Below are 15550 nucleotides of genomic sequence, written 5' to 3' on the forward strand. Positions count from 1 at the left end.
CAGGCCCATTCTAAATCTAAAATCCCTAAACCTGTACTTGAAAAAGTTCAAATTCAAGATGGAATCGCTTCGGGCAGTTATCTCCAGCCTGGAAGGGGGGGACTTTATGGTGTCACTAGACATAAAGGATGCATACCTTCATGTCCCCATATATCCCCCTCATCAGGCGTACCTGAGATTCGCTGTACAGGACTGTCATTACCAGTTTCAGACGTTGCCGTTTGGGCTTTCCACGGCCCCGAGGATTTTCACCAAGGTAATGGCTGAAATGATGGTGCTCCTGCGCAGGCAGGGAGTCATAATTATCCCCTACTTGGACGATCTCCTGATAAAAGCGAGATCAAGAGATCAGTTGCTGAAAAGCGTGTCGCTATCCCTGAGAGTGCTGCAGCAACATGGCTGGATTCTAAATCTACCAAAGTCACAGTTGGTTCCAACGACTCGGCTGTCTTTCTTAGGCATGATTCTGGAAACGGAACAAAAGCGGGTTTTTCTCCCAATGGAAAAAGCCCAGGAACTCCAGAACATGGTCACATGGTCAATGCACTCGAGTACTGGGAAAAATGGTGGCGACCTACGAGGCCATCCCCTTCGGCAGGTTTCATGCGAGGACATTTCAGTGGGACCTTCTGGACAAGTGGTCCGGGTCCCATCTTCAAATTCATCAGAAAATAAGCCTGTCCCCCAGGGCCAGGGTGTCTCTCCTGTGGTGGCTGCAGAGTGCTCACCTTCTAGAGGGTCGCAGGTTCGGCATTTAAGACTGGGTTCTGGTGACCACGGACGCGAGCCTCCGAGGATGGGGAGCAGTCACACAAGGAAGAAACTTTCAGGGAATATGGTCAAGCCAGGAGGCTTGTCTACATATCAACATACTGGAATTAAGGGCCATATACAACGGCCTACGACAAGCGGAGAATCTTCTTCGCGACCTACCAGTTCTGATTCAATCAGACAACGTCACAGCCGTGGCTCATGTAAACCGCCAAGGCGGGACAAGGAGCAGAGTGGCAATGGCGGAAGCCACCAGGATTCTTCGCTGGGTGGAAAATCACGTAAGCGCTCTGTCATCAGTCTTCATTCTGGGAGTGGACAACTGGGAAGCAGACTTCCTCAGCAGACACGATCTCCATCCAGGAGAGTGGGGACTTCATCAAGAAGTTTTTACAGAGATAACAAGTCTTTGGGGACTTTCTGAAATAGACATGATGGCGTCACGCCTCAACAAGCAGCTTCGGAGTTATTGTGCCAGGTCAAGGGACCCTCAGGCAGTAGCGGTAGATGCCCTGGTGACACCATGGGTGTTTCAGTCGGTCTATGTGTTTCCTCCTCTTCCTCTCATCTCAAAAATATTGAGAATCATAAGACGAAAAAGAGTGCAGACAATACTCATTGTTCCAGATTGGCCTCGAAGGGCCTGGTATTCAAATCTTCGGGAGATGCTCACAGAAGATCCATGGCCTCTTCCTCTCAGGGAGGATCTGTTGCAGCAGGGGCTCTGCGTGTTCCAAGACTTACCGCGGTTACGTTTCACGGCATGGCAGTTGAACACCGAATCCTAGCTGGGAAAGGTATTCTGGAGGAAGTCATCCCTACTCTGATAGGGGCTAGGAAGGAGGTGACGGCAAAACATTATCACCGTATCTGGAGGAAGTATGTATCTTGGTGTGAAGCCAAGAATGCTCCTACGGAAGATTTCCACCTGGGCCGTTTTCTCCACTTTCTACAGACAGGAGTGGATATGGGCCTGAAGTTAGGGCCGAAATCTGTACCTTAATGGAGCCTATCTATATTCTTTCAGAAGGAATTGGCTTCTCCCCCAGAAGTCCAGACTTTTGTAAAGGGAGTACTGCACATCCAGCCTCCTTTTGTGCCCCCAGTGGCACCATGGGACCTTAACGTGGTGTTACGGTTCCTAAAATCTCACTGGTTTGAACCTCTTCAAACGGTTGAATTAAAATTTCTCACTTGGAAGGTGGTCATGTTGTTGGCCTTGGCATCTGCAAGGCGGGTGTCCGAATTGGCGGCTTTGTCTCACAAAAGCCCCTATCTGATTTTCCATGTGGATAGAGCAGAGTTGAGGACTCGTCCTCAATTTTTGCCTAAGGTGGTTTCATCGTTTCATATGAACCAACCTATTGTGGTGCCTGTGGCTACGGGAGACTTGGAGGATTCCAAGTCCCTGGATGTAGTCAGGGCCTTAAAAATTTACGTAGCCAGGACCGCTCGGGTTAGGAAAACAGAGGCACTGTTTGTCCTGTATGCAGCCAACAAGGTTGGCGCTCCTGCTTCTAAGCAGACTATTGCTCGCTGGATCTGTAACACGATTCAGCAGGCTCATTCTACGGCTGGATTGCCGTTACCAAATTCGGTAAAGGCCCATTCCACTAGGAAGGTGGGCCCTTCTTGGGCGGCTGCCCGAGGCGTCTCGGCTTTACAGCTTTGCCGAGCAGCTACTTGGTCGGGTTTAAACACTTTTGCAAAATTCTACAAGTTTGATACCCTGGCTAATGAGGACCTCATGTTTGCTCAATCGGTGCTGCAGAGTCATCCGCACTCTCCCGCCCGGTCTGGAGCTTTGGTATAATCCCCATGGTCCTTATGGAGTCCCCGGCATCCTCTTGGACGTAAGAGAAAATAAGATTTTAAACCTACCGGTAAATCTTTTTCTCCTAGTCCGTAGAGGATGTTTGGCGCCCGTCCCAGTGCGGACATATTTCTGCAAGACTTGTATATAGTTGTTGATTACATAAGGGTTATGTTACAGTTAAGATCAGTCGTTGGCTGATGCTGTTTTGTTCATACTGTTAACTGGTTGCGTATATTCCAGGTTATACGGTGTGGATGGTGTGGGCTGGTATGAATCTTGCCCTTAGATTAACAAAAATCTTTTCCTCGTACTGTCCGTCTCCTCTGGGCACAGTTTCTTTAACTGAGGTCTGGAGGAGGGGCATAGAGGGAGGAGCCAGTGCACACCCATTCTAAAGTCTTAGGTTTAAAATCTTATTATTGTGTTCATTCCTGTCATCACCTGCTAACACCACCACCGCCTATTCATTCACATACTGTACCTGTCATCACTCACTTTCATTACCACCTCCTATTCATTTACATACTGTACCTGTCATAACTCACTAACATTACCACCATCGCCTATTCATTCTCATACTGTACCTGTCATCACTCACTAACATTACCACCTCCTATTCATTTACATACTGTACCTGTCATCACTCACTAACATTACCACCTCCTATTCATTTACATACTGTACCTGTCATCACTCACTAACATTACCACCTCCTATTCATTTACATACTGTACCTTTCATCACTCACTTTCATTACCACCTCCTATTCATTTACATACTGTACCTGTCATCACTCACTAACATTACCACCTCCTATTCATTTACATACTGTACCTGTCATCACTCACTAACATTACCACCTCCTATTCATTTACATACTGTACCTTTCATCACTCACTTTCATTACCACCTCCTATTCATTTACATACTGTACCTGTCATCACTCACTAACATTACCACCTCCTATTCATTTGCATACTGTACCTGTCATCACTCACTAACATTACCACCACCGCCTATTCATTTTCATACTGTACCTGTCATCACTCACTAATATTACCACCTCCTATTCATTCGCATACTGTACCTGTCATCACTCACTAACATTACCACCACCTCCTATTAATTCGCATACTGTACCTGTCATCACTCACAAACATTACCACCTCCTATTCATTTACATACTGTACCTGTCATCACTCACTAACAATACCACCTCCTATTCATTTACATATTGTACCTGTCATCACTCACTAACATTACCACCTCCTATTCATTCACATACTGTACCTGTCATCACTCACAAACATTACCACCTACTATTCATTTGCATACTGTACCTGTCATCACTCACTAACATTACCACCATCGCCTATTCATTCTCATACTGTACCTGTCATCACTCACTAACATTACCACCTCCTATTCATTCGCATACTGTACCTGTCATCACTCACTAACATTAGCACCTCCTATTCATTTACATATTGTACCTGTCATCACTCACAAACATTACCATCTCCTATTCATTTGCATACTGTACCTGTCATCACTCACTAACATTACCACCTCCTATTCATTTGCATACTGTACCTGTCATCACTCACTAACATTACCACCTCCTATTCATTTACATATTGTACCTGTCATCACTCACAAACATTACCATCTCCTATTCATTTGCATACTGTACCTGTCATCACTCACTAACATTACAACCTTTTATTCATTCACATACTGTACCTGTCATCACTCACTAACATTACCACCTCCTATTCATTTACATATTGTACCTGTCATCACTCACTAACATTACCACCTTTTATTCATTCGCATACTGTACCTGTCATCACTCACTAACATCACCACCACCTCCTATTCATTCACATACTGTACCTGTCATCACTCACTAACATCACCACCACCTCCTATTCATTTGCATACTGTACCTGTCATCACTCACAAACATTACCATCTCCTATTCATTCACATACTGTACCTGTCATCACTCACTTTCATTACCACCTCCTATTCATTTACATACTGTACCTGTCATCACTCACTAACATTACCACCTCCTATTCATTTACATACTGTACCTGTCATAACTCACTAACATTACCACCTCCTATTCATTTACATACTGTACCTGTCATCACTCACTAACATTACCACCTCCTATTCATTTACATACTGTACCTGTCATCCCTCACTAATATTACCACCTCCTATTCATTTACATACTGTACCTTTCATCACTCACTTTCATTACCACCTCCTATTTATTTACATACAGTACCTGTCATCACTCACTAACATTACCACCTCCTATTCATTTGCATACTGTACCTGTCATCACTCACTAACATTACCACCACCGCCTATTCATTCTCATACTGTACCTGTCATCACTCACTAACATTACCACCTCCTATTCATTCGCATACTGTACCTGTCATCACTCACTAACATTACCACCACCTCCTATTCATTCGCATACTGTACCTGTCATCACTCACAAACATTACCATCTCCTATTCATTTGCATACTGTACCTGCAATACCACCTCCTATTCATTTACATATTGTACCTGTCATCACTCACTAACATTACCACCTCCTATTCATTCACATACTGTACCTGTCATCACTCACAAACATTACCACCTCCTATTCATTTGCATACTGTACCTGTCATCACTCACTAACATTACCACCATCGCCTATTCATTCTCATACTGTACCTGTCATCACTCACTAACATTACCACCTCCTATTCATTCGCATACTGTACCTGTCATCACTCACTAACATTACCACCTCCTATTCATTTACATATTGTACCTGTCATCACTCACAAACATTACCATCTCCTACTCCTTTGCATACTGTACCTGTCATCACTCACTAACATTACCACCTTCTATTCATTCGCATACTGTACCTGTCATCACTCACTAACATTACCACCACCTCCTATTCATTCGCATACTGTACCTGTCATCACTCACTAACATTACCACCTCCTATTCATTTACATATTGTACCTGTCATCACTCACAAACATTACCATCTCCTATTCATTTGCATACTGTACCTGTCATCACTCACTAACATTACCACCTCCTATTCATTTACATATTGTACCTGTCATCACTCACAAACATTACCATCTCCTATTCATTTGCATACTGTACCTGTCATCACTCACTAACATTACCACCTTTTATTCATTCACATACTGTACCTGTCATCACTCACTAACATCACCACCATCTCCTATTCATTCACATACTGTACCTGTCATCACTCACTAACATCACCACCACCTCCTATTCATTCGCATACTGTACCTGTCATCACTCACAAACATTACCATCTCCTATTCATTCACATACTGTACCTGTCATCACTCACTTTCATTACCACCTCCTATTCATTCACATACTGTACCTGTCATCACTCACTAACATCACCACCACCTCCTATTCATTCACATACTGTACCTGTCATCACTCACTAACATTACCACCTCATATTCATTTACATACTGTACCTGTCATCACTCACTAACATATTACCACCTCTAATTCATTCTCATACCTGTTATCGCTCAATAACACCCCTGCCAGCTCTAATTCATTCTCATACCTGTCATTGCTCACTAACACCATTACCTCTAATTCATTCACATCTACTACCACATCCATCATCTCTTATTTCAAATTTATTTAATCACATGGCTCCAAAAGGTGGTCAGAACCGCAGAGAAGATCATCGGGGCCGACCTTCCCTCAGTCCAGGACCTGTACTTGTCCAGAGCTAAAAAGCGGGCAATGAAGATAGTAAAAGACCAGCTACACCCCAGCCACAGCATGTTTAACTTGCTTCCTTCAGGCAGGCGTTACAGGGCTGTCCCCGCCAGATCCACCAGAAGCCTCAAAAGTTTATTTCCCCAAGCTGTCCGCCTGCTGAACTCCTGAACATTGACTGACTAGACGTACATGTAACTAACTTGTGTCCCTACGGTATACCTATCTGTGTAACTTTACTTGCCCCCCCCCACACACACACACACACACACACACACACACACACACACCTGCTTGCCTGTTACCTACTTGGCTGTTGTATAGCAAACCGAAGACAAATTCCTAGTATACGTAAGTATACCTGGCCAATAAAGCGGATTCTGATTCGGTTGCAGTTGTGTGCTGTCCCTTTCAGTCGCTCACACATTTGTCACACTTAACTCTAGTACTTTCCACTACTCACACACACACACACACACACACACACACACACACACACACACACACACACACACGTAACACAGCAGACGTGTTAACACTGCAGATTATGTGGGCAGAATCACTTGTTGAATATTGATGCCTTTACTTACTTATGTACATGCCAACATTCCTGCAAACTCTGCTTTTCTCCACACCAGACAGCAACGAGGACTCAGACAGTGAGATCCAGGAGGATGATGGCTCTGATGATACAGAGGATGAGGAACGGAGACCTGGAAAGCTGCCAATCGGACGTGGCATTCCCATACAGGGTAAGAAACTGATCTCTGCTGTATAGGATGTGGCTGTGGCACATAGTAAGACGGAGACTGCATAATAGGGGCATTATTTACAGATGAATAGAAACTCACAGGCCGCTGAAGTACTTGGTTGTCTGGACCACCTGAGCCTGGCATGACCTGGTGGGTATGGCTTTTGTGGTGGGGAAGAGGGTGGTATGAGTGCTGTAATCAACTCAGCCCAACTCAGCCCAGCTCTAGTGCTTGGTTCAGTGGTTCACAATGATGAATAGTAATCCTACGTTTGTCATGGTGAAATCCTGGTGATTATAAGTGATTCAGGATCACCACTGGCTAGGAAACTCATTTTAACAACCACAAGTGCTTTGATCCAACCATTGGATATACACGTAGTGTAAAGCTCAATTTAAGTAATTTTTGTTTAAGATCTTGTAGGCCAAGTGGCCGTAACTCTCTATGGTCATTCCCAAGCATGAAATTGATGTGTTTGTTTAGACTTACTAAACAGAATCTGATTTAAAGCAGCAATAAATACATTTCTATACATTATTTATTACGCTTTGCAATTACATGAAATTTTAATCTGGGTGCTAGCGTTTTCTCTGTTCCCAGAGGACAGTGGCTGCACTCTCTGTAGGCGAGTATCCGCGCTCTCTTACTCACTTCGAAATAGACCGTAAAGTCAAGTGATGACTCTGCCTGTCATTTAGAAAACTGCTGTAATGTATAGATCACACATTGGTTCATTGGTTCATTTTCCATTTGTGCATTTTCTGGTATAATCTGCATGGTATCCTAGTGTATTTTATATGGCCAGTTTACCTGAATTGACAGTCCCGTTATCAGATTTTTCAACCAGATGCATTTTTATATGTGTGTGTGCTAACACAGAATTTATATAATCTCGTTCATACAATATACCCTACAAGATATTTATTTGAGGCCAGATTTGTGTGTTTTATTTTACCATACAGACTTTAGGGTGTTTTTTTGTGTAAAAACCCAATGTTTAGTCATTATATATGCTTGGAATATCAGTTAGAAACAATACACAATTGTTATTGCCTGTGTTTAACCACTTCATTTCCTAAATCATGTATTACAATGAGCTGCTAGCGGGAGAGCCCGAGGTGGGAGGTGCGGGGAACTCGGCACTGTGACTACTGTCATTGGGACCCTGCCCCCCCATAAGATGCCACAAAGTGCAGCAGGAGGCAGAGCCATGATGACAAGAGTCACGCCACCGAGCCCCCAGGCTGCCCACTTCTCTGGGGATGTCTGGCCTAAACTCCTGAGAGTCCGGGAGGGCTCCCCGAAATCTTAAGGCTACCAGAGATTCCGGAAGAGTAGAGAAGTATGTGCTAAATCAGTGTAATGAATATTTATATTCTTACAGGGAGGGGCGGCCATATTGTGGGTACAATGATTGGAGGAGACAGCGATGAGGTAAGTGATCTTCACACGTCGTGTTTAGCTGTGAATAGATTTGGCGCTTTAAATGTACTTCTTAAGCAAACTGAAAAGCTGGGGCATTTGCAAGCCGCAGCTTCGTGAATTTACCCCATTACATATAAAGTAATTAGCTGGTCACTGATATCACACACTCTCTGATTTAATACCTCCAAGCTTTAAATCAAAACGTTTGTGGCTCTAATGTGTATTTACTACAAGCTACTGCACCACCTAGTGGCCAGTCAGGGGTACTACTAGTGTCTCAATCTCCGCAACTCAGAAATTAATATGAAAAGTAAATGATTTGAAAGTCAATTACTACAGTGATTTGCTGAAGATCTCAGACCCCTGTCCTATTATTATTTCATAGCTCTGAAACTCATTTTTGAAAACTATATGTTTAAGAATAAATACAATATATAAAAAATGCTGTTTAGATATTTATTTCATCCCTGTCTTGTGGATGCTCTAAATTTCCATTGGTGAAAAACAGACTACAGTTGTGGACAAAACTTTTTCTCCCAGTGAATAATTAATATATTTGCCACATTTTCTTTTAAAAACCTCACAGTTCAGGAATCCGTATTCAGCTGTGATCCTAGGGCCTAATTCAGACCTGATACGATCAGATAGTCGCCGCCCGGGGAGAGTGAAAACCCGCCCCGTGCAAGTGTGCAAATGCATGTGTACGCCGTGCGAAAATTCAGCCAGACAGCGGACATCTGCAAATCTGTTCACAATTCACTCACCATCGAATGATTTTTCCAGTCTGTGCGCAGCCCAGGACTTACTCCTACAGTGCGATACAAACAGGCTGTTCGGGGCCGGATCTGACGCCACACGCCCTCCGTGAAAACGCTTGGCAACGCCTGTGTTTTTCCTGATACTCCCAGAAAACGGTCAGTTACCACCCCCAAACGTCCGCTTCCTGTCAATCACCTTGCAAATGCCCGTGCGATTGAAATTTTCGCACCATCCTGTCGCTGTTCGGCGACACGCGTGCGTATTGTAGTGCATGCACAGTCATTCCATAATCATCCGCTGTGCGATTTCGCACAACAGTGATCAGGTCTGAATCGGGCCCTCAGTACCAGAGAAGTTAGCGGTTTGTTTAAAAAAAACAACCCAAAAACTAAGAAACATTTTGTGGTTAACTGGAATAAAGTAGGATTGTACAGATTATGGAGAATGGGTATGCATGTTTTCTGGTGGGGGGAGGGGTAGTATTGCTCCTTCTGGAATGAAAGGCACAAGGGTCTAATCCAGAGTTGCGTGCAAGTAAGACACAGATGTGGCCGCATTTCAGCCACCGGCCATGGAAATAAATGTGTATGATTGCCTGGATGTAGCATTGGTTGCACGCATTCAGCCGCATAACCCCATCATCCTCTTGTGAAAGTTGCTGTCATCACAATCAGTACAGACTTGCACCAGCCACATCCTTGCTGCAAGAGATCCCTCTGAAATCAGATCTGTGCATATTGGGGGTCATTCCGAGTTGTTCGCTCGCAAGCTGCTTTTAGCAGCTTTGCACACGCTAAGCCGCCGCCTACTGGGAGTGAATCTTAGCTTATCAAAATTGCGAACGAAAGATTTGCAATATTGCGATAAGACATCTCTGTGCAGTTTCTGAGTAACCCGAGACTTACTCGGCATCTGCGATCAGTTCAGTGCTTGTCGTTCCTGGTTTGATGTCACAAACACACCCAGCGTTCGCCCAGACACTCCTCCGTTTCTCCAGCCACTCCCGCGTTTTTCCCAGAAACTGTAGCGTTTTTTCGCACACACCCATAAAACGGCCAGTTTCCGCCCAGAAACACCCACTTCCTGTCAATCACATTACGATCACCAGAACGAAGAAAAAAACGTGAGTAAAATTCCTAACTGCATAGCAAATTTACTTGGCGCAGTCGCAGTGCGGACATTGCGCATGCGCACTAAGTGGAAAATCGCTGCGATGCGAAGAAATTTACAGAGCGAACAACTCGGAATGACCCCCATAGTGAACTCTGAATAGGCTACAATTACGTATACAGAACACTTATTTTAGCGGGGAATGCCCAAGTGGATACGTGTACAGCTTTGAACAGCCCGTATTTACTCCGTTATGCATGCTCGGCTGAGCAATTGCAAAATGGTGGTTTCCCCTGTACCCCTGTGGGCCAGGCCAAGCCTGAACATAAAATAATGTCACATAACAAACCTGAGTCTCTGCTTTGTAATTAGAACAGAATATCAGAGTAGTGACGTGTAGGCTTATATATAGGTATTTGGTTTGTCTTTGATTCATGTAAATGGAGTTCAAGGCTAGTAGAGTAATCCGGTAATGGCTCATTTATATTGACCATCTTTCATGATGTTTTCTCTTTTTCCGTTTGTTTACTTTTGCTTTCTTCATATAATCTATAATTGCTCGTTCATTCTCTGCTTCTTTTGCATATCCATGTGTTGTTGTTTTTTTATTTCCTTGCTGTCATTACTTGAAGGCGGGAGCCAGTCCTGCCATCATAAGTAGCTCGGAAGCTCTCGGAGGCCATCAGCAGGTTGGTACATGTCCCCTATGCCACCTCCCAGGATGCATCACTTCTCTGCAAGACATTGATGCACAGACCATGTAGATTGTAGGACCTAGGCAAAAATGTATTAAGCTTTAAAAAGCGATAAAGTGGAGAATTATAAAGAGATATAAAGTACCAGCCAACCAGCTCTAACTGTCATTTTTGCAAACACAACCTGTAACATGGCAGTTAGGAGCTGATTGGTTGGTACTTTATATCTCTCTCTTTATCATTCTCCACTTAATCACTTTTTGAGGCTGAATACATTTGGGCCCTAGTTCTCTGCAATCCTCAATCCAGCGTGATCCCATTTGTGACCACAGACCCATATATTCATTCACTTTATCTATCCTTACTGAGCCTTCAAGGTGCGGCAGTGGTTACAGATGAGGCCCAGACCATTGCATTATGGGAGATCTGTTTACTAGTGTCTGCAATATCTTCTGCTCAGCTCATCACATCTTCTTTCAGGATGCATTGGATGATAGCGAGATGGATGTGGATGACGAAGATGATGATGAAGATGAGGAGGAGGAGGCGACTATCATGAGGGCGAGAGGGCCTGGCCGAAGCTTGCGCAAACCCAGCCGACGAGTGCAACAAACGGAGTCATTTGTGGAGAGTGACAATGACTTCTAGGCATAGTGCCTAATGGAATCTGCCTCTGTCTGTCCCATCACCTATCAGCAGTGGACCAGGCTTGGCACCCTGTAACACTTTCCATGACTTCCCTATGCTGTGCCTGAAACAGTCACCCACCTCACTTACATTCCTCAGATACATTCCTCCTCTTTCCCTATTTCCAAATCACTGTTACAAATGTATCCACGTATCATAGCCTATATTTATTATTGCCATCTTTTACGTATTGTTTAAAAAAAAAAAATCAAAGATTAACAAATAAAAAATAAATCTTATAATGGTAAGCTATAGTATAAATGAAACTATAGACAAATTACAGGAGAAATAATTTACTATAACAAAGTCGGTATCAATTTTAAAGAGAAAAAGTATATAAAAAAAAAAAACTTATTTTATTTATTCTGCTGATTTTGATTTTGTTTCTTATTAAGGGATTGCCAGACCAAGGTGCAAGCCGACTTTCATCTTACAGTCTTTGGTGTCAGCTACAGCCTGTGATTTCCTTCTCTCTGCCTGATGAATGCTCTGTGCTCAGAATGACCGTAGTAGTATCATCCAGCTGCTGTACTCTCACAGTGGTTCATACAGGCCTCAGATGTTTACTTTGCAGCGTGGAGCGTCGGTCCTCAGGGTATCGGAAATCACTTTGGCTCCAGACTGACCGATGTGGTTCCCCTGCAAACTAAATGACCAAGGCCATACACGTATTACATAGCAGTGACACAGAGACATGTGCAACTCAAAATACACAGGTACAATGCTTTTTCTTTTTTGCTTTCGGCACAAATGTGGCCAACCCTAAATGAGCCCTGAGATGCACTACTGGCGATTCTCAGATGTCCAGGGCCCACCTGAGACGATTCTTCTGGGCTGTCTTGTGGGCTGCACCGTTTTATTATACAATGTATGGAAACTATGAATGGACTGGACTGTAGTAGGGATCCCTGTAGAGTAAAGTACTGAGAGACAGGGATATATCTTGTGAGGATCCGCTGTAAGGGACAGGACATCACAATGTGAAGACGTACCTGAGGGAGAGGAGAGAGCAGTTCCCAGAGATAGCATTGGCCAAACAGATAGCACCATCCAGACCAATGGAGTTTTCTTGTAAACTGGAGAAAGAGGAATGGATGGAGAATTTGGCTGGAATACCTTACAGTGTACAAACCTCCCACCTCCATTAATCAGTCAGCTGGTACTTACTTCAGAGTCTGCAGAGTACTGTTAACTCTCAGTGCACCAGCCAAAGCTTTGGCTCCTCTAAGACCAATGTTGTTCCCTCGTAGACTGTAGGTAGACAGACCTGTGTGTTACTTGCTTACACTAAGGAAACTGCAGTAACCATGTAGAGTAAGTGACATCCTAATCCTGTTTAGTTACTAACTGCTGCTCTGACCAGTCTGAAGGCCACCACCATTCGTTGTCTCCCTGTTACAGAGATAAGGAGCCCAGGGTGTCCCGCACAAGGGGAGGTTAGTGATTTTGGGGGGTGGAGTCTTATCCCCCTTCTTTTTTTTTTTTTTACAGTGCAATGTATTTGGTGACTTTTTTTTTTTTATAACTGTGAGTGGTTCTCTGCCAAATTGGTCCCATCAAAAGTTGTTGGGTTTTTTTTTTAACTGCAGTGGCCCTGGAAATTCAGGTCTATCTTTGAGATCGAGGAAAGGGGCTGGGTTTGTGAGCTATTTTTTCCCTTTATATGAATCATTTTAAAACTACTTTGGTTGAGTACGAAATCCCAAACAGTCAAAAGACCAACAGCGGGATCCCGACAGACAGAATCCCGACGGATCCCAGTAGTATTTTTACCCTAACCATCCCCTCCCACAGCCTAACCCTAATATCCCCTACCTCCACAGCCTAACCCTAACCTCCCCCAACCCTGTAGCCTAACCCTAACCTTCCCTTCCTGCAGCCTAACCTCCACCACCCCAGCGGCCTTACCCTCACCCCAGTGTCTAACCCTAACCCCAGTACTTACCTCCGGGATCCGCCAGGAATCCGCTTTTGATCTTCCGACGGCCGGGATCCTGAACGTATCCCAGCTAATTTACAAACTTCAGAATATATTGATTTCTGCAATTCATTTCATTTTGTACAGACTGCAGCTACATGTCAGCCTGTGCACAGACACCGTTTCACACCTATATTTACCTGCCCCCATTTTGGGACTTATCCCGAATCCCGGCCGTCGGAAGAAGGGAAAGTAAATGCTGGCTAAAATAAAAACTTCACAGCCCTCCTTACCATCACTGTTCAACCACATACTAATAATTATTTCCCCCCCCCCCCCCCCTGGCTACATTACTGCTTGTAGGAGACTGAATTCACTATACAGGTTCCACCCAGCTAGTCTCATCAGAAAAGAGCAACATATTGCAAATAGATTTAATGAAATAGGAACTGGATAAAGTTACAGTAAGAGACTGCATAAAGTTATAAGTGAATTTATACATTTCTAAAAGAGCAAACAGTTCCCACAACTGTCCCCCTGGAGGTACTCACTCGAGAGTTGTGAGGCTCTTGTTCAGCTTTAAAGCCTCTGCAAGCGACTGCGCCCCAGAATGTCCAATAGATGCTCCCTGCAGACTGTGACATCATCACTGATCAGTAATCAATGACACACGCCTCCAAAAATATATAACATTACAATGGCATGTGCTGACATTTACCCCAACTTGAGTCATAGGCAAAGCACAGAAAGATGCCTCAATCAATGAAAAATGTCACTACCTAGCGACCTAGAAATGGTTAGATAGCAGGAACACTTATGGATGTTAGGACTTAAATTACAGTGCATCCAAGTATTCACAGCACTTCATTTTCCCCACATTTTGTTATGTTACAGCCTTATTCCAAAATGAAATAAATTCATTTTTCCCTCAAAATTCTACACAAAATACCCCATAATGACAATGTGAAAAAAGTTTTTTTGAGATTTTTGCAAATTTATTAAAAATAAAAAAACTAAGAAATAACATGTACGTAAGTATTCACAGCCTTTGCTGGGGAGTGGCTTCAGGACAACTCTGTGAATGTCTTTGAGTGGATCTCTGGAGAGATCTGAAAATGGCTGTGCACCGACGCTTCCCATCCAACCTAATGGAGCTTGAGAGGCAGAGCCGGCCCTAACTAATATGATGCCCTAGGCAAGATTTTGGCTGGTGCCCCCTAGCACCACCGCTGGTTCCGCCTCTGACCTTGCACCTCTTTCCGAGTACCATCACCCCTCACATATAGCAGTCCTTATTTTGGGGTTTGTACCCCCTATATTTTAAATAGGAACAGTTCGCACATTTGGCGCACAGCCCAAAAAGGAGTGTGTTTTTGCTGACAAGGAGCATGGCCACACAATAGTAACCCCAATTTTTAATTACCAAAGAATTGATTTGTGTTGTTTTGCGCTAAACAGACAATATAAAATGCAGCATATACACCTTAGAAAAATCCACCAATTTTCCAATATACAACTGTTTACAAAATAGATAGGTGTATAGATTGCGCAGATTTGTGTCATAAAATGATTACATATGATAAAACAAAATGAAGGAGTGTAACTTCCCTTTTATTTCTTTATGGGAAGGGCAATAACTTCTCGGGTGCCACCATATAATGGATAATCTGAACTGCAAAGAAATGATCACACAATAGTGCAGACATCCAATTCAAAAAATATCAAAAAGGTTTTTTTTTATATAACACTCACAATGTGTCAATATATTAGAAGCATTGTACAGATCTTAAAAAAAGCAGCCACAC

General features: G+C 43.6%; 2 protein-coding genes across 4 annotated transcripts in view; one reads left to right on the forward strand and one right to left on the reverse strand.

The window, feature by feature from the left end:
* CLUAP1 (clusterin associated protein 1) overlaps positions 1 to 12075 on the forward strand; it is a 214801-nt gene extending 202726 nt beyond the window's left edge. The window contains exons 10-13 of one of the 2 annotated variants that reach the window (XM_063934791.1): positions 7038 to 7151; positions 8536 to 8585; positions 11078 to 11134; positions 11621 to 12075. In XM_063934791.1, coding sequence (XP_063790861.1) covers positions 7038 to 7151; positions 8536 to 8585; positions 11078 to 11134; positions 11621 to 11788 — 389 coding nt within the window. In that variant the 3' untranslated portion in view covers positions 11789 to 12075. The remainder of the gene's footprint in view (positions 1 to 7037; positions 7152 to 8535; positions 8586 to 11077; positions 11135 to 11620) is intronic. The other variant, XM_063934792.1, reaches the window with a different exon arrangement.
* Positions 12076 to 12112: 37 nt separating this feature from the next.
* Positions 12113 to 15550, reverse strand: part of NLRC3 (NLR family CARD domain containing 3) — a 78073-nt gene continuing 74635 nt past the window's right edge. For both annotated transcript variants that reach the window (XM_063934790.1, XM_063934789.1), the window contains 4 exons: positions 14297 to 14380; positions 12995 to 13078; positions 12820 to 12903; positions 12113 to 12473 (listed from right to left, as the gene is read on the reverse strand). In XM_063934790.1, coding sequence (XP_063790860.1) covers positions 12383 to 12473; positions 12820 to 12903; positions 12995 to 13078; positions 14297 to 14380 — 343 coding nt within the window. In that variant the 3' untranslated portion in view covers positions 12113 to 12382. The remainder of the gene's footprint in view (positions 12474 to 12819; positions 12904 to 12994; positions 13079 to 14296; positions 14381 to 15550) is intronic.

Source organism: Pseudophryne corroboree, chromosome 7 (genome assembly GCF_028390025.1).
Source record: "Pseudophryne corroboree isolate aPseCor3 chromosome 7, aPseCor3.hap2, whole genome shotgun sequence".
Lineage (NCBI taxonomy): Eukaryota > Metazoa > Chordata > Amphibia > Anura > Myobatrachidae > Pseudophryne > Pseudophryne corroboree.